Raw genomic sequence first — 18,488 nt, 5'->3', positions numbered from 1 at the left:
ACTGATTTTTTTTTCTATTTTCTGTTCCTTTTTTGTTTATATCTGCTCTAATCTTTATTTTTTCCTTCCTTCTGCTAATTTAAGGCTCACTTTGTTTTTGTGATTCCCTGAGGTTTAAAGTTAGGTTGTTTACTTGAGATCTTTCTTCTTTATTGTGGGTGTTTATTGTCATACGCTTTCTTCTTACTGCTGCCTTTGCTGTGGTCAATATACTTTCTAATTTCTCTTTTGATTTGTTCCTTGACCCATTGGTGTTCAAGGGAGTGTTTAATTTCCACATAATTTTGAATTTTCTGGTTTTCCTTCTGCTGTGATTTCAGTCTCCTAAATTTCTTAATACTTGTTTTGTGACCTAACGTGATCCATCCTGAAACATTCTGGTATGCTGTAGAAGATGGTATATTCTGCTGCTGTTGGGTAAAATGTTCTGTATATGCCTATTAGGTCTACTTGTTGTTTAAGTCCTTTGTTTTCTTACTGATTTTCTATCTGGTTGTTCTGTCCATTATTGAAAGTGAAGTAGAGGCTGGGCACGGTGGCTCATGTCTGTGATCCCAGCACTCTAGGAGGCCGAGGCAGGCAGATCACAAGGTCAGGAGTTTGCGACCAGCCTGACCAACATGGTGAAACCCTGCTTCTACTAAAATACAAAATTAGCCGGGTGTAGTGGCACACACCTATAAACCCAGCTACTCAGGAGGCTGAGGCAGGAGAATTGCTTGAATCCAGGAGGCAGAGGTTGCAGTGAGCCGATATCAAGCCACTGCACTCCAACCTGAGTGACAGAGTGAGACTCCCTCTCAAAAACAAAAACAAAAAAATGAAAGTGGGGTAGAAAAGTTTCCTACTACTGTTGTATTCCCATCTATTTTTTCAGTTCTGTTAATGCTTGCTTTATAAATTTAAGTGCTCTGATGTTGGGTGCATATGTATTTTTACTTTCATATCTTCTTGGTGGATTGACTCTTTTATCATTTTATAACATCCTTCTTTGTTACTTTTTGAATTTTGTCTGATGTATGCATGGCTCTGTTTTGATTGTCATTTACATGGACTTTTTATTCATCCCTTTACTTTCACCTTGTGCATATTCTTAGATCTAAAGGATTTAATCCCTTGGAGATAACATATATGTATTTTTTTTATTTTGTTTTTTTGAGACAGAGTTTAGCTCTATCGCCCGGGCTGGAGTGCAGTAGCATATTCTTGGCTCACTCCAGCATCCACCTCCTGAGTTCAGACGATTCTCAAGTGATTCTCATCCCTCAGCCTCCCAAGTTGCTGGGATTACAGGTGACTTCCACCATGCATGGCTAATTTTTGTGTTTTTAGTAGACATGGGGTTTCACCATGTTGGCCAGGCTGGTCTCGAACTCCTCACCTCAGGTGATCTGCCTGCCTTGGCCTCTCAAATTGCTGAGATTGCAGGCGTGAGCCACTGTGCCCAGCCAGAGATAGCATATATTTGTATCTTGTTTTTATTCCTTCAGCCACTCTATCACTTTTTTCTTTTCTGTTCTTTCTTTTTTTTTGGACACAGGATCTTGCTCTGGCTCACTGCCACCTGCTTTGACCCCCCTAGGCTCAATCAGTCTTCCCACCTCAACCTCCTGAGTAGCTGGGACTACAGGCATGAGCCACCACACTGGCTAATTTTTCTTTTTTTTGGTAGAGATGGGATTTTACCATGTTGTCCAGGCTGGTCTTGAACTCCTGTCCTCTCAATCTTCCTGCCTTGGCCTCCCGAAGAACTCAGGCATGAGCTACCATGCCTGGCCACTCTGTGTCTTTTAATTGGGAAGTTTAATCCAATTAAATTTAAAGTAATTATTTATAGGATAAGATTCATTGCCATTTTAATTGTTTTCTCTTATAGCTCTTTTTCTCTCTTGGTATCTTCCTTTGTGTTTTGTTACCTTTTTTTTTTTTTCTAAGATGGGCTTTCACCATGTTGGTCAGGTGGGTCTTGAACTCCCGACCTCAGGTGATCCATCCGCCTGGGCCTCCAAAGTGCTTGGATTATAGGCGTGAGCCACCATGCCCGGCCTGTTTTGTTAACTTTTTAGTAGTGATATGCTTTGATTTCTTTTTCTTTTTATGTGTCTTCTATAGATATATATATGTTTTTGTGGTTGCTATGGGGCTTACATAAAAAATAATTAGAAGTCGGTTGTGGAAAAAAATTACATTTACCTTAAGCTGAGAACGACTTCAATCCCCTACAAAAACTCTACACCTTTACTCCCCCTACATATACACACGTCCTTGACTCAAATAAGATATTTTATTTTCTTGTACATACATTTTCTTTTCTACAGAAATGGGGATAATAATGTATTCCACTAACTCAGGAGTTCTTGAAATGTGGTTCCCAGAGACTATTTGAAGAGCATCTGTGAGGTCAGAACTGTTCTCATCATGATTCTAAGATGGTCTTTTTTTTTTTTTTTCCACTGTGTTGACACTTGGAACAATGGTACAAAAGCGATGAGAAAAGCTTGCCGACATTGGATCAAATTATATTTACAGTCACTATATTTTTTGCTGCCACATATTCCTAGTAAAAAAAATGCCAGTTTTGCTTAAGAATGTCCTTGGAGCAATAGATAATTTTATTAAATATAAACTTTTTAACATGGTTTTAAATGCGTGTGATGACGTAGGAATTATGCATAAAGCACTTCTGCATACTGAAGTAAAATAGTTGTCCCAAAGATGAGCCTGGGTACAATGGATTGAGTTTATTAGTTCAATTAACTCTTTTTTTGGTGGAATACCTTTTTGGGGTTTTTTTTTCTTTTTTTTTTTTTTTGAGGCAGTCTCGCTCTGTCACCAGGCTAGAGTACAGTGGCGCCATCTTGGCTCACTGCAACCTCCACCTTCCTGGTTCAAGCAATTCTCCTGCCTTAGTCTCCTGAGTAGCTTGGATTACAGATGCACACCATCACACTTGGCTAATTTTTGTATTTTTAGTAGAGATGGGGTTTCACCATGTTGGTCAGGCTGGTCTTGAACTCCTGACCTCGTGATCCACCCACCTCAGCCTCCCAAAGTGCTGGGATTATAGGCATTAGCCACCATGCCCGGCGTCGAATACCATTTTTACTCAAAAGAGTGATGATCAACAAACTATGGTTGTTCAGAGTTGGGTATTTGGCAGACATTTGTTTGAAAATGAATTAAGTGAGCTTGTCGCTTCAAGGAAAACAGCTGACAGTATTTGTTGCCAAATGATAAAATTCACTGCAACCACCCCTTCCCAGGTTCAAGTGATCCTCCCACCTCAGCCTTCCAGTTAGGTGGGATTACAAGCATGTCCCAGCATGCCTGGCTAATTTTTGTATTTTTAGTAGAGATGGGGTTTTGCCATGCTGACCAGGCTGGTCTTGAATAAATAATTTTTGAGCTCTGTTATATTACTATGCAAATTCTTGAAGTTGGGACTTTGGAGAAGAGACAGAATATACATAAATAGTTGCTATTAAGGAGCTTTTTAGTTCATAAGAGGAATGGGAGGAGAGAATTCACATATAAGGTGACTTTGAAATGTTTGTGTAAGATGGAATTAAAAGAAAAATTTAAAACATATATTTTATTTCCCAATGTAAGCTCTATCAAGTTCAAGATACTTTTTTTTTTTTTTTTTTGAGATGGAGTCTTGCTCTGTCGCCCAGGCTGGAGTGCACTGGTGAAATGTTGGCTCACTGCAACCTTCACCTCCTGAATCCGAGCAATTCTCCTGCCTCAGCCTCCTGAGTAGCTGGGACTACAGGCACGTGCCACCTTGCCTGGCTAAGTTTTTGTATTTTTAGTAAAGACTGGATTTCTTTGTGTTAGCCAGGATGGTCTCAATTTCCTGACCTTGTGATCCGTCCTCCTTGACCTCCCAAAATGCTGGAATTACAGGCATGAGCCACCACGCCCAGCCTCAAGATACTTTTATAAGCAATGATACTAATCATTTATCTCTAATAGCCTTAGGCTCCTGGGAATTTAACCATGTTAGTGTAGTCTTTTTTTTTTTTGAGACAGAGTCTCTTTGTGGCCAGATTGGAGTGCAGTGGCGTGATCTCAGTTCAGTGCAATGTCTGACTCCCTGGTTTAAGCAATTCTCCTGTCTCAGCTTCCCGAGCAGCTAATTTTGTATTTTTAGTAGAGACAGGGTTTTACCATGTTGGCCAGGATGGTCTTGAACACCTAACCTCATGAATGCAGTCTTTTTTACATTACTAGCTGAAGAAAAATGGATACACTATAAAGATGTTTTTTAGGGGGAGACTGAGTCTGTTTGCCAGGCTGGAGTGCAGTAGCACAATCTTGGCTCACTGCAACATCTGGCTCCTGAGTTCAAGTGATTCTCCTACCTCAGCCTCCCCAGCAGCTGGGATTACAGGTGCCCACCACCACGCCTGGCTGATTTTTGTATTTTTAGTAGAGATGTGGTTTTGCCATGTTGGCCAGGCTGGTCTTGAACTCGTGACCTCATGTTCAAGTGCTGGGATTGCCTCCCAAAGTGCTGGGATTACAGCATAAGCCACCATACCCAGCTAAAGATTTCTTTCTTTTTTTTTTTTGAAGGCTAGCAGTGCAGTGGCTAAAGATTTTTTAAGATTAGGAAACAAAAAGAGGTCAGAAGCCAAATCAGAACTATAAAGCCTAATGATTTCCCATTGAAACTGTCACAGAATTTTGTTTGATGAGCAGAATGAGCAGGAGCTTTGCTGTGGAGGAGGAGGATTCTCTGAAGCTTTTCTGGGTTTTCTAAAGCTTTGGCTGCCTTTCTCAAAACACTCTCATAACAAGCACATTTTATCATTCTTTGTTCCTCCAGAAAGTCAACAGGCAAAATACCTTGAGCATCCTAAAAATCTGTTGTCCTGACTTTGTTCTTGACAAGTCTACTTTTGCTTTGATGACTGGACCTCTTCCACCTCTCGGTAGCCATTGCTTTGGTTGTGCTTTGTCTTCAGGATTGTGTGGTAGAGCTGTTTCGTTTCCTGTTACAATTCTTCAAAGAGATGCTTCAGGATCTTGATCCCACTTGTTTAAAATTTCCATTGAAAGCTCTGCTCTTATCTGTGGCTGATCTGGATGCAATGGTTTTGGCACCCATCCAGTGGAAATTTGCTCAACTTTAAATTTTTCAATCAGAATTGTGTAAACTGAACCAGTGGAGATGTCTGTGGTGTTGTCTGTTTCTGCTGTTAATTGTTGATCCACTTCAAATAGGACACAAACAAGATCCATTTCTTTAGTCATAAATTGATGTGGATGGTGTGCTGCTGCCGACTTCATATGTCTCATCCCTCTTAAAACACGTTATCCGTTTGTAAGCTGCTTATTTCTCTGGGGCATTATCCTCATAAACTTTTGGTAAGGCATCAATAATTTTATCATTTATTCATCCAAGCTTCACCATAGATTTGATGTTTATTCTTACTTCAATTTTAGCAGCATTCATATTGCTCCGTTAAGGGCTGTCTTCAAACTAATGCTTTATCCTTCTTAATGCCCCAAAGTAGATCCTGTTCAGATATATTATAACAGGTTAATATGAGTTTATTTTGGTGTAAAAGTACTTTGAAATTCGTGCGTAGTTGTTTGATAATATTCATTTTCCATAGCTTTGAACACCCCCTATAACTCTCCTCTTCCACAAACCAAACAATGAAAAAGCACATTTGTGATGGAAGCTCATTTTGCAATAGGAATTCACAGTGATCTAAGCCCTGCTATTCATGAATATAGTTCATGACTGGAGTCTAAGTTGCTTTTTGATTTTTGAAATTCTCTTCTTCCCTTGCAGGTATAGAACAAGATGCAGTGAATACTTTTACCAAATATGTATCTCCAGATGCTGCTAAACCAATACCAATTACAGAAGCAATGAGAAATGACATCATAGGTAAGCAGTGCTTGAAGCTATGGCAAAAAAACAAAACAGCAAAAAATTCACAAAACTGACCATTTTGGTTATTGACTAAGATGATTTTTTCTCAACATGGAATTTAATAGTTCCCTTCCGAATTTGTTTTCTGAATTTTTTTATATCAGATTATCGCTCACTTTAAAAGTTTCTCGGCTGCAGTCGGTGCCAGGGTCTTCGCCTGGGCCAGGTGGACTGCAGTGTAGTGGGTGTTCTGGCCTGGCACCAGTGAGGAGCTGGCCCGGCGGGTGGCTATGTGCGCCAGGCGGGCGGGATGGAAACTTCGGGATTGGAAGCCCAGTGAGGCTAAAGGACAGTCCCAAAGTCTCCAGGCATCAGGGTTGCAACTCAAGAGTCTTCATGGCAGGTGGGTGACTGGGTGGCCAGACAGGTGTCTTGATGCTGGCCTCTCCATCTCAGGGCTTCATCCCACTCCTCAGTGGCCTGGCCTCCCTGGGGCGCCCTAGATGTCCACCTTCATTAGCCGGAGCCATCACATGGCCTGTGACCCACCATTTTTTGCCAGTAGATTGTGCCACATGCAGCGTCATTTGGCACAGCTGGAGGTGCGAGGAGGAGGCCAGCCTCATGTCCACTCCCAATTTCATGTAACTTGATTCTTCTTAATAAAGGCAATTTGCTAACTTCCTAGCTTTAAGAAAAAAAAGTTTCTCTTATATGTTGGACCCAAAGTCTTAGACTTTGACCTGAATAGCAATGACAGCAAGAACAATAAATAGCACACATTTATTGAACACTCACCGTGTCCCAGACAATATTCCAAGCACTTTCTGTGGATAAACTCATTTTAACTTTATCCAAAGTAACAGCTCAGATATGACAGAGTCAGGATTTGAAACTAGACCCTCACATACCTTAACTGCTGTGTTGTTGGCAGTGTTTTCATACTGTAGGTAGGGACCAGCCTTCTCTTACACCCTCACCCACGGCCAAAAAAAAACTTAGAACAAATCAAAGTGGCTCAGAGTAGTAAGGACAAATATTTCAGAAAAATGTTTCCATTATATATACATGTATGCATGTGTATGCTGATTCAACAAATACATTTCTGTATAGGTTATAGTAAAATAGTTTGAAAGCTTTTACTGTGTTTTATCAGGAAAACCTTAGGTGAACCTATATTCACAGATAAAATGAATAAATATTACATTCTCAATAAATAAATACATTTATTGAATATTCAATAAATATTACATTCTCATAAGTCCTATGATTTTGTATTTTTATTCTTCAAAAAAATTGGTATTTGTGATTTATTAAATAAAACATGTTGTTGCACCTGTAGCAGATCTATCCCAGTGTGGGGCTTCTTCAGTCCTTACTGTGGGTACTTTGCACTCACTCATTGCTGGAGACAGCAGGAGCCCTGGTAGTCTCAGCTGTGGTTCTTAAATTGGCCCATTATACCTTCCAGTTAGCTATTCTGGGGTCTGTCTCATGTTGTCTCCGTTTTCCTTTTCTTTCTTTCAGACAGATACCTGTAACAGTTATAACATAGGTTCGGTGGCTGGTGGTGACTTATACCTATCTGCTTGTATTTTAGAGATACTGTTTCACTGCGTATTGCTGACGGATATAATCATGAGATTGAGTTTTCTATTGTTGGTCTATTTTTATGTGGGAATTTGCTGTCATCTTCCCTAGACCAGCTTTTCCTAGTAATACATCAGGGACGTTCTGACTGATTAGAATTTGCCTATTTGAGAAATTCGTTGGCTAGTGATTTTTTTGAGGGGAGTCTGTACCAGTTAATAACCTGACTGATGTGGGGATGAAAAGGAAGGAGTTTCCAGTCAAATGAAACACTTAAAAATGAAACCATACTGCATGTCTCTTTCCTTTACTTAAACTTAATCAAATTAATGGTGTAATCCCATGAAGGAAAAGTCTTTTGTTCTTTTTTTTTTTCCTTCATTTTTTTCCTACATGAGCAAGGATTTCAGGAATCAAAGGAAAAGTCTTTTGAAGGATCAAATTGATACCATTTTTGATCAAGGGATTTGAGGAAACCTCTATCCCAGTGTCTATCAGTATATATTTTAGAATGTTAATTACCTATATGGCTTTAGGCAAGTCATTTTTCCTCTTTGAGCCTCACTCTTAATCCTGTCCAAATTATTTCTTGCCTCTTACAGTTGGACTATTTTAAAATAGCTGTACTTCAAGTGAGTTTTTTTCAAAGGAGCCTTCACTTTAGCTCTTATTGTGTTCTGACTTGCATAGTCTTGTTTTAAATGTTACCCTTAGGCCAGGCACGGTGGCTCACACCTGTAATCCCAGCACTTAGGGAGGCTGAGGCGGGTGGATCACGAGGTGAAGCGATCATGACCATCCTGGCCAACATAGTGAAACCCCGTCTCTACTAAAATATAAAAATTAGCTGGGCATGGTGGCGAGCATCTGTAGTCCCAGCTACTCAGGAGGCTGAGGCAGGAGAACTGCTTGAACCCGGGAGGCGGAGGTTGCAGTGAGCTGAGATTGAGCCACTGCACTCCAGCCTGACACCTGGCAACAGAGTCTATCTCAAAAAAAAAAAGTTACCCTTGGGTTTTTGGCATTGCTACGTAATTACTGTCTTTATGTGAGGATTTAGAGTGATCCAAAATCTATACTTTCATTACCTCCTTCATCTTTCACAAATCTTTAAAGTAGTAGAATTTTAAAACACTTTGAAGGTACGGCTGACAGAATTTGCTGATGGTTTGGAAGTAAGTGGTATGAGGGGGAAAGGAATAAAGCATGACTCCGTTTTTTTTTTTTTTTTTCTTTTTGAGACGGAGTCTCTCTCTGTCACCCAGGCTGGAGTGCATTGGTGCCGTCTTGACTCACTGCAACCTCTGCCTCCTAGGTCCAAGTGATTCCCCTGCCTCAGCCTCCCAAGTAGCTGGGACTACAGGTGTGTACCACCATGCCAAGCTAATTTTTTTTTTTGTATTTTAGTAGACACAGGGTTTTACCATGTTGGCCAGGCTGGTCTCTTGATCTCCTGACCTCATGATCCACCTGCCTCAGCCTCCCAAAGTGTTGGGATTACAGGCGTTAGCCATGACACCTGGCTATATGACTCCATTTTTTAAAACACTGAATACCTGGAATTATGGGGTTGTCATTTATAAGATGAGAAAGACTGTGGGGGTAATGGCTTATGAGGAAAGTCAGGAGTTTGATTTAGATATCCAAATGGTGAATGTCAAGTAGGCAATTGGACACCTATATTAGGATTTTATGACGGAGGTCCGGGTTGGAGACACATGTTTGGAAGTCATTAGCATATGGATGGATTTAGAGCTGCAAGGCTGGATAACATTACCGTAGGAGTGAGTGTAGGAGGCAGAATGAGGTCTAAGGACTGAGTCCTGGGGCGTGCCCTGACATTCTGGCAGATGAGGAAGAACTAGCAAAGGAGACTTAGGCCCTCTTATGACAATGGTGTATCAAGAAGTAGTTTTCTTCAGGGTACCAGGTAAGAAAAATGTTTCTGGGAGGAAATGACGCTGAGGTAAGTAAGACGAACGCTAGGAATTGAATGGATTGGGTAACCCATTGTGCACTGGTTATCTTAATTACAGTGGGCCGTTATGTGCAAAACTTAAGTGGAGGAGTCTTAATAGGATAGTATTAAGAATAGGAGGAGCGGAACCAGCAAGTATTGACAACTCTTATGAGGCATGTTGCTCCAAAGATGAGCTGGAAGGCAACGTTAATCACAGTGGCCCAGGCACAGTGGTGGACACCTGTAATCCCAGCACTTTGGCAGGCCAGGCATGTGGATCACTTGAGCCCAGGAGTCTGAGACCAGCCCGAGCAACATGGTGAAACCCCATCTCGAACAAAAATAAAAATAATAAAAAATTTGCCAGTCATGGTGGTCCCTATTGTATCTTAAAGGCCTAGGTCAACACTACCTCACTTCCCCATGGTGTCATTCCTAATTCCTTTACCTGTACGTAATCTCTGCCACCTTTTTATGACTTTGTAGTTCTCCCCTGACATTTAACACATGCCACTTCATATTACAATAACCAAAGAACATGCCCCATATCTTTTATTAGGCTGTAACTTCAAGGCAGGTACTATACCTAACCAAGTCTTACACAGAGCACTCTTTTGATAAATGTTAAATGAAAGAATGTGACACAGATTTTTTTTTGAGGGCACACAGCAGTAATAAATCTAAAACACCTCTGGAGGCATTTCAACAAATCTATGTGGATTTAGTTATATGGCATCCATTTAGCTTGAAGCCTGAACTAACAAATTAGGAGAGTCATCTGAAGACATGTATTATTTAAATAAACCAATTCTAACAGTCATAATCACGACAGCCTTAATCACCCCCCAAATGATTTTAGAACTAAAAACAAATTCTTTTAACTTAGGAAGTATTAACACTGAAAATGAAAATTAAGAGTTCACATAACTTATATTTAAAAGAGACTATTAACCAAGATAGAGTATGCTTGATATGATCTTGTAAATGTTCAGAATACTTAAATCCTCAAAAATACTTTGTTTTTAAGCTGAGTGAAGCCCATTCCTAACAATGGACCCAAATTCCCTAGGATACATAATGTGAAAAAACAAACTAACTTACTCTTGTTCCATTGCACTAAAGACTATGGACTGTGCCAAAACGAAACAGTTGGGATCTACCTGTCCGTCTTCTCCACAAATCTTTGCTGTAAAAGAAGTAGTAAATAATTAAATTTCCACTAAATTCAACTATATACATTTGCGAGTCAAACTGGAAGTTAACAACAAAGGCATATAAACCAGAAGGTTTTAAATAGAACGAAAAGAAAATACGGGCAACACTTGATCTTGAAGTAGAGTCTTTTGAAGTACATTTGCAAAAGTAGAAATCAAAACATTTAACACAATTTAATTCCTATACATTGAAACACTCCAAAAACAAAATATAAAGGCAAACAAACAGAAAAAAGATTTGTAGCATGCATGACAGCTAAAAGATTACCATCACTAAAATATCAAGAGCTCTTACAAACTAGTAAGAAATGTCCCAAAAGAAAAATGATCAAAGGACATGACAGACAATCCACAAAGGAACAAATGTGAAATGACCAACGTGAAAAGATATCATACTCACTAGTATTTGATTACACTAGTAATCAAATAAAACAATTAGGAGGCACTACACCTTTTATCTAGTGAATTGACACAGCATTGCTTTTAACAATATGCATACTTGGGCAAGGCACAGGAAAACTGACACTAGTGTTAGTGGGGCTATAAACACCTTTTTCTGAAAGCAATTTGGCAGTTTCTGGCATAGGTTTAAAATGAACATACCCAGGCCGGGTACAGTGGCTCATGCCTGTAATCCCAGTGCTTTGGGAGGCTGAGGCAGGGTCTCACTCAGTTGCCCAAGCTGGAGCCAGTGGCATGATCATGGCTCACTGCTACCTTGAACTCCCGGGCTCAGTGATCCTCAGCCTTCTGGGTAGCTGGGACTACAGACAAGTACTACCACACCTGGCCAATTTTTAAATTATTTTGTAAAGGGGGTCTCACTATGTTGACCAGGGTGGTTTTGATCTCATGGCCTCAAATGATCCTCCTGCCTCAGCCTCCCACAGTGCTGGGATTACAGGCCTGAGCCTTTAGCCAGTTTCTTAGCAAGAAGCACCCCACATGCTGGGGGTACAGTCATGAAGCTGACAGACAGGGTCCTGCCCGCAGGGAGTTTACAATTTCCTGCAGGTGGGGAAGGAACAAGGAAACTAAAGCATGAACAGATTGTTGCAGATAACGACGGTGCCACACAGAAAGCAAAACAGAGCGATGGGACAGAGCGAGGCTGGGAGGGGCAGCGAGGGCCAACGTGCAGAGGCACAGGTGTGGCCTGTCCAGGAACAGCAGGCTGGCGCTGCCCTGACTACACATTCAAATCACCCAGAGGGCTTACAAAGGAAAAATCAGCGCTGGGGCCCTGGCCCAGGCCAATGAGGCAGTCAGCCTAGGCATTTGTAGTTTTAAAATATTCCTTAAGTGATTATACTCTGCAATCAGAGTTGGATGTGACTGACATAGGGCTTTGCTGCCATGGAAGGGAGCTTGGATCTTAGCACAGTGAAAAGCCATAGGAGTGTTTCAAGCTGGGAAGCAACATTCTTTGATTTGTAGGTAGCTGTGTGACCTTGGGCAAGTGACTTAACTTCTCTGTACTTCAGTTTCCTCGTCTACAAACCAGAACTAATAATATGAATCTCTAGAGCTGTAAGAATGGAGTGAGAGTATCTGTAACATGGTAGGATTCGGGCAGCTGAAGCCCACTGTGCCCGACAGTGCCTGGCACATGGTGTGTGTGACAGGAGTGTTAGCTGTTGCTAAGGGGATGAGGTTTTCATATTTGTACCTGACTGCCTTGTGGAGGAGGCAATGGGGTGGAAAAGACAAGTTAGGAACCCAGGCACAGAGCCCTCCTGTGTGCTGGGTCCGAGGGATACAGACAGCACAGCCAGCACTCCCGTCTTTGATGGGGTGGAACAGTATTCTAGGTCAGGGAACAGTACAGGGGAAGGAGCCCGCACAGCCTGTTTAGTGAAGAGCTGGTCGCTCAGTGGGGACAGAGTGCGGGTGAGGGGCTTATTAACGTCTGAGGAGGGAAGGAGGGAGGGAGGCAGGAGGAGGCAGTGAGGGTGGAGGACTTCCCAAGTGTAGTGCAGGCGGCATGATCTCTGCACAGTTGTGGATCTTGTGTGAAGGTCACTGCCTCAAAGTGGCCTCAAGGTGGTCAGCACCTGTTTGAATACTACCATCACCTGAGGAACCTGCACGCCATCAATAGACTGTAAGTGGGGGACGACGTCCAGCTGACCCACGTGCAGACATAGGCAGCTCCCTGGCCCTGGGGACAGGGGCTGGGGTGTGGGTCTGGGTCTTATCATCCCCACTGCCCAGCCCCAGCCTTTCCAACCCTGCCTGGGACCTGGGCTTTAATGCAGAGGCCATGTCCTTGTCTGGTCCTGCTTCTGGCTACAGCCACCCGGAACGGAGAAGGCAGCTGACCGGGATTGCCTTCCTCAGCCGGGGGAGCACCTGGGGCTCCAGCTGCCCGAATCCTACCATCCTAGGAGGCCGGCACAGCCAGGGAGAGCAGGGGAGTAGGCAGTGAAGATGAAGCCCATGGGGAGTCCTGTACCATCCCCGATGCAGCTCCACCCTAGTCCCAAGCCACCAGCTGTCCACTCCTGGTGGGAGCTGACCTCCTCAGCCCCCACTTTTTTTTTTTTTTTGAGACGGAGTCTTGCTCTGTATCCCAGGCTGGAGTGCAATGGTGCAATCTTGGTTCACTGCAACCTCTGCCTCCGGGGTTCAAGTGATTATCCTGCCTCAGCCTCCCAAGTAGCTGGGATTACAGGTGCCCACCACCACGCCCAGCTAATTTTTGTATTTCTTAGTGGAGACAGAGTTTTGCTATGTTGGTCAGACTGGTCTTGAACTCCTGACCTCAGGTGATTCACCTGCCTCGGCCTCCGAAAGTGTTGGGATTACAGGCATGAGCCACCACACCTGGCCCTCTATGACCTTTAACTTCACTCTCACCTTGCATTTTGCACCAACCCTTCACCCTTTCCAGGAAAGCTAGCCTGATGGCAACCCACTGGCCCCCACCAACTGACCAGTATATTCTCTTTAGGGGAGTGGCTCCTTTCCCAGTGTCCTTAAATAAATGAAAATGCTTGTTGGCACATTCATGTGGGATGACCTGTGGCTTCTTTCATTCATTTGGAGACATTTCTGAGTCTGTGGAATCGGGCAGGGAGCCTGCTGAGAGGAGTGGGAGGGGAGAGCGTGGGCTCCCTTTGGGCAGGGGGGCCTGACCTCTACCCCTCCTCTCAGGCTCCCTCACAAATCCCACAAGGGTGTTGGAGAAGCAGGCTGGGGCTCCAGGCTTTTGGGCAGGAGTCTCGGACACAGGGAGTTGGTAATGGGGGACCCCAGGAAACAGCCCCATGCCTCCGAGATGGGAGAGGGACTGGGGCGGAGCCTGTGAGGGCTGCAGCAGGGCCAGAGCTGGCTCCTCATACCTGGCGTCTCAGTGGGAGGAGGTGTCTTGGGGGTGGGAGGTCAGGAGAAGCCGACCCGAAGCACCGTCTGGGTGTGTGTTCCACTGTGGGTCTCCCCGGCATTAGAGGTCAGGGCTTGCGTGGGAAGAGTGTCTCTGTGTCTCTGTGTGGGGTTCTACCAGCCACTGCAGCACTGCCAGGCAGCCCAGCTCTGTGTCCACGTGATGCCAACACACCCTGCTCGACCCAGCAAGAATCCAGCTCCTCAGGCCCCAATGTCGTCCTCAGAGCAGGGCACCCGCAGCACCCAGGAGCTTGCTGGAAACATGACACATCCCCCTCACCACCGCCGACCTGCACAATCAGAATCTCCGTTTTCACAAGACCCCCAATGAGGTACGCACATTAAAGCTGAGACGCCCTGGTCTGGGAGCAGACTCCTGGCCGTGGTTCTGAGATGCACAGCCGTTGTGCAGGGCACGGAGTTTTCCAGAACCTGAGGCTGGCACCGCACCTTCTTCTGCCACCTGAGACGCTGCTGAAGGGGTAGGGTGAAGTTAGCCAGGGTGCCCAGGAGGCAGAGGCCAAACCCCAGCTGGGAGCCACGTGTTGCCAGGTCCCCAGCGGCCCCCTCTGAGCTCCTTCCTTGGTTCTGACAGAAGTTAACGGGGCTCAGTCTCTTAAGAAACCTTCCCTGGCCGGCTCCAAACCCAGGAGGGACCCCAGTTCCTTGGATGAGTATGCTGTGGCCACACACACCTGCACACGCTGCCTTCCCCAGATCACACCTGTACTGTCCAAACACATGAGACGCATGGCCCCAGAGCAAAATGCTTTCTAAGACAGTGGCCAGGCTCACACCTGTAATCCCAGCACTCTGGGAGGCTGAGGCAGGTGGATCACGAGGTCAGGAGTTCGAGATCAGCCTGGCTAACAAGGTGAAACCCCATCTCTGTTACAAAAATTAGCCGGGTACCGTGGTGCATGCCTGGAGTCCCAGCTACTCAGGAGGCTAAGGTAGAAGAATTGCTTGAAGCCAGGAGGCAGAGGTTGCAGTGAGCCGAGATCACACCATTGCACTCCAGCCTGGGAGACAGAGTGGACTCCGTGTCAAAAAAAAAAAAAAAAAAAAAAGACACTGTCCAAGAAGCTCCAGGCCTTCCCTGAAGCGCTGGCCTAATGCGAGAATCCCACCCTCGCCACACCCTGCATCAGATCCTGTGTGTGGGAGGCAGGCCCACGCCCCCCACCTGACTACAGGTCTTTGGACCAGCACAAAGCTCCATCTGCTGCCCTCCCACATGGCAGCTACTTCAGAGGAGCCATGGCCTGCCTGGGGTGTCCCTTCATGGGGGATCTGTCCAGGCCACAGCCCCCTACTCTGAGGGGAGCTTTCCCTACAAAACAGCCACACACACATACAGAGTGATTAAAATAAAATGCAATTCATGTAAATATCTCCATCAAGGAATCATACAGGGAAGGCCCAAGTGGCTACTGGGAACAGACTGGGGTGTTAGTTTTTTAAATACAGAGGCATAAATAACTGTACACAGGGCAGTTAAATACAGTGGTGCCACAGCACCTCCTGGTGGTCACTTGCAGTGGTGCACTCAGCGGCAGGTTCCATCCTTACCCATTTGACAGGCCTAGCATTGAAGATTTCATCTCCAAGGGACCAGGGAGGCCCCAGCTTGAGAGACGAGGCTCCGACCAATCCAGGGTGCTACTTGGTAGGAGGTCAAGTAAAGGGCTTGATGGGGAACGAGGTGAGGAAATAAGACATGAGACTTGGGGCTATCACTTTCCTCCATCCCCCCAGAACCCACGACCTGTGATAATGCAGATCTGGCTGTGGTTAAGTTCTGTGCCGGCAGCTTTAACCCCTCCTGTGGGCCGTCAGAGTGCTGACATCTCCAGGCTGATGGGCTGCACCGCCGCCTTGTCCTTCTTCACTTCGTAGGGAAATAGAGCACCAAAGACATCTTCATGATAGCACTTCTGACGCTGAAGTGGAAGCAGAAACCAACGTGTCAAGTCCAGGCTGGGACGAGCCCCTAGGACGAGCTTCCCTGTCACGTGGACTTTCCCCAGCCATCTGTCTCCCCAGCTGTCATACTTAGATTGTGCTTGACTCTGGTTTAGACTCTAACCCCCTGCTCAGCACCTGCTCTAGCGTGGGCCCTGTAACCATCTCCAAAGCTTTACTTAGCATTCCCATTTCCTGCTGAGAGCTCATCCCCCACCAAAGATGCTCCAGGAAGTGTGAACTCTGCGATGAATACGTTTGGGAAGTGCTACGTCCTTTCTTTTCTCCCCACCTTCAAGGGTCCCGAAGCACAGCAGCACGTTGAAGCCTCCGAGAAGTCTTGGAGTAAAGCGACTTGTCTCCCTTGGCTGAACTAAGCATGTCCCAGGCTGTCTGACCTTGGGACTTTTGGATGCCAAATATCTACCGACCCACTCAACACACCTGGGGCCTGTTGTTCCCTCACTGTTCTTCAAACATGCCAGGTGAACTCCCACCCCGGGCCTTTGTGTCTGCTGCCCCTCCAGAACAGCCCGGAGTGTTTCCTTCAGTATCCACAGGGCTCCTCCTCACCGCCTCAGGTTTATTCTCAAACATCACCTTCCAGTTCCACCTCCCCTGGCCACCCTACTTAAAATGACACTCCCCAGTGTTCCCTGGGCTGCTTCCCTGCTTATTTCCTCTGAGGCACTACGCCTCTTCCTAGTTTGGTTTGTCAGCCCCACAGAATGTAAGGAATTTTTGCCTGTTTCATTTGCTGCTGTACTCCTAGCACACAGTAGGTGCTCAATAAACGTTCAGCTGAGCGTATGAATGCGTCTTAGGGAGCGTATGAAGTGACAGTCACAGGCTTTGGAACCAGAGAGAGGCAGACTGAACTCTAGGCTCTCACATTCAGTGCTGTGCGCCATGCAGGCCCCCTTCCCTCTGTAAAACGGGGTGCCCCCCTCATAAAGTCCTCGGCAGGACTAAATAAAATGCCACATAGAAAATCCATATCCCAGCCCTTCGATCTGACCTTCTAGTTGACAGTCTGGAAACTAGAAACCAAATAAATAAGATAATGTCAGCCAGCAATATGTGCTATGAAGACAAACCAGGGTGATACAGCAGGGTATTGAGGGTGGGGAGCGGCTGGGGATTGGGCCTGCTTAGCTGGTATGATACAGAAGACCACCATAAGGATGGGGCGTTTGACCTAAGACCAGAATGAGAAGAAGGAACCAGTCACGCAAACATCTGGGGGAAGAGTGTTCCTGCCAGAAAGAGCAGCTAGTGCAAAGGTCCTGAGGTAGGAACAAACTTGGCTGTTTAGAGATCAACGGGACGGTGGCTGGGGTGCAGTGATAGAACAGGACGGAGCTGATCATGCAGAGCCACAGGTCATGGGAAAGACTCCTGTGTTCTAAGCCAGTGGGAGCTGGCGCAGGGTGTTAAGCAGGGGAGAGTCTATTCTGACTTATGTCTTGAAAGTTCCCTCTGGCTGCTGTGTGGAATATTACCTATAAGGCCCAAGGAAACTCGTAGGGAGGCTGGAGATGCTGCCACTTTACAGTGTTAGGCAAAGGAGATGGAAAGGTGATTAAAACCTAGTCCTTCCCCTCAGAGATGCTCAGAATTGTAGGAGCTGAGATGACAGGAAGGGCCATGTGTACCTGACTATCACTGAATCCATTTTTTTTTTTTGTCTCCCACTGGGGCCTGGAAGACTTGTGGGAATGTGGGGGGAGGAGCCACATCGCACAGTTGCAGAGTCCCTTCCCTGCCGCCCTCCACTGTCCCACCATCAGCGTGGCAACCAGAGGTCCACACTCTCAGGGCAAATGCTGGCTGCCCCTCCAGGGTCTCCTTCCAGTTTCACGTGACATCTGGGACCCCTGGGACCTTCATCCCTACCAAGGAGCACTGGAGGGTGTATGCTGCTCTGGGAGTTGGGGTGATGTGATATGTGGGAGGCTTCAGGCCACAGGTGGGGCCAGGAGGAGTGAGAGACAGTGCAGCCGAGCTTGGGATAGGGTTAGGTGGAGCCTCACCTCTCTGTCTCTCTTGTGTCCTCCAGTGCCACCGCATCCACCGGTCACTCGCCAGCCAGTTCAAGTATGCCCTGGTGTGGGTAAGTGTCTGGGTGGGAGGCAGGCAGGGGGTCAGACCCAGCAGTGCCCCCGGGTTAGGCATGGAGCAAGGCGTTCACATTCCTCTGCATGGTCTTCCTGTCCTTCCTGTGGGGATTGGCATGACTGTGTGTCTGTCCTCCATAGAACGTACGTGCCAACCCAGGCTGGACATGGGCCTTCCCCACCCTTTTTCTTTTCTTTTTACTTTTTTTTTGAGACAGGGTCTGGCTCTGTCTCCCAGGCTGGAGTGCAGTGGCACAGTCACGGCTCACTGCAGCCTTGACATCCTGTGCTCAAGCAGTCCTCCCACCTCAGCGTCACAAGTAGCTGGGACTACAGGCGCACACCAGCATGCTTGGCTCAGTTTT

At 45.7% G+C, this 18,488-nt stretch overlaps 1 protein-coding gene and 1 long non-coding RNA gene across 18 annotated transcripts in view; one reads left to right on the top strand and one right to left on the bottom strand.

Annotated features, from left to right (window-relative positions):
• The window catches only part of LOC135275735 (developmentally-regulated GTP-binding protein 2-like), a 46,342-nt gene that overhangs the window by 26,748 nt on the left and 1,106 nt on the right, over nt 1-18,488 (top strand). For 2 of the 5 annotated variants that reach the window (XR_010343291.1, XR_010343292.1), the window contains 2 exons: nt 5,807-5,905; nt 18,066-18,119. Coding sequence is in view for 1 of the 5 variants with exons in the window: in XM_064378233.1 (XP_064234303.1) it covers nt 18,066-18,119 (54 nt within the window). In the remaining 4 variants the exon portion in view is untranslated. The other 3 variants (XR_010343293.1, XR_010343294.1, XM_064378233.1) reach the window with 3 other exon arrangements.
• LOC105714590 (uncharacterized) overlaps nt 4,274-18,488 on the bottom strand; it is a 50,465-nt gene continuing 36,250 nt past the window's right edge. For 6 of the 13 annotated variants that reach the window (XR_010343298.1, XR_010343299.1, XR_010343300.1 and 3 more), the window contains 4 exons: nt 18,040-18,225; nt 15,614-15,984; nt 14,954-15,063; nt 4,274-14,515 (listed from right to left, as the gene is read on the bottom strand). This is a non-coding gene — a long non-coding RNA (uncharacterized LOC105714590). The remainder of the gene's footprint in view (nt 14,516-14,953; nt 15,064-15,613; nt 15,985-18,039; nt 18,226-18,488) is intronic. The other 7 variants (XR_010343304.1, XR_010343305.1, XR_010343306.1 and 4 more) reach the window with 4 other exon arrangements.

The sequence above is a fragment of the Aotus nancymaae genome, unplaced genomic scaffold, assembly GCF_030222135.1.
Source record: "Aotus nancymaae isolate 86718 unplaced genomic scaffold, 86718_ANA_hifiasm-v0.15.2.pri h1tg000018l, whole genome shotgun sequence".
NCBI classification, from domain to species: Eukaryota; Metazoa; Chordata; class Mammalia; order Primates; family Aotidae; genus Aotus; species Aotus nancymaae.
This window is presented reverse-complemented; position numbering and strand designations above follow the sequence as displayed.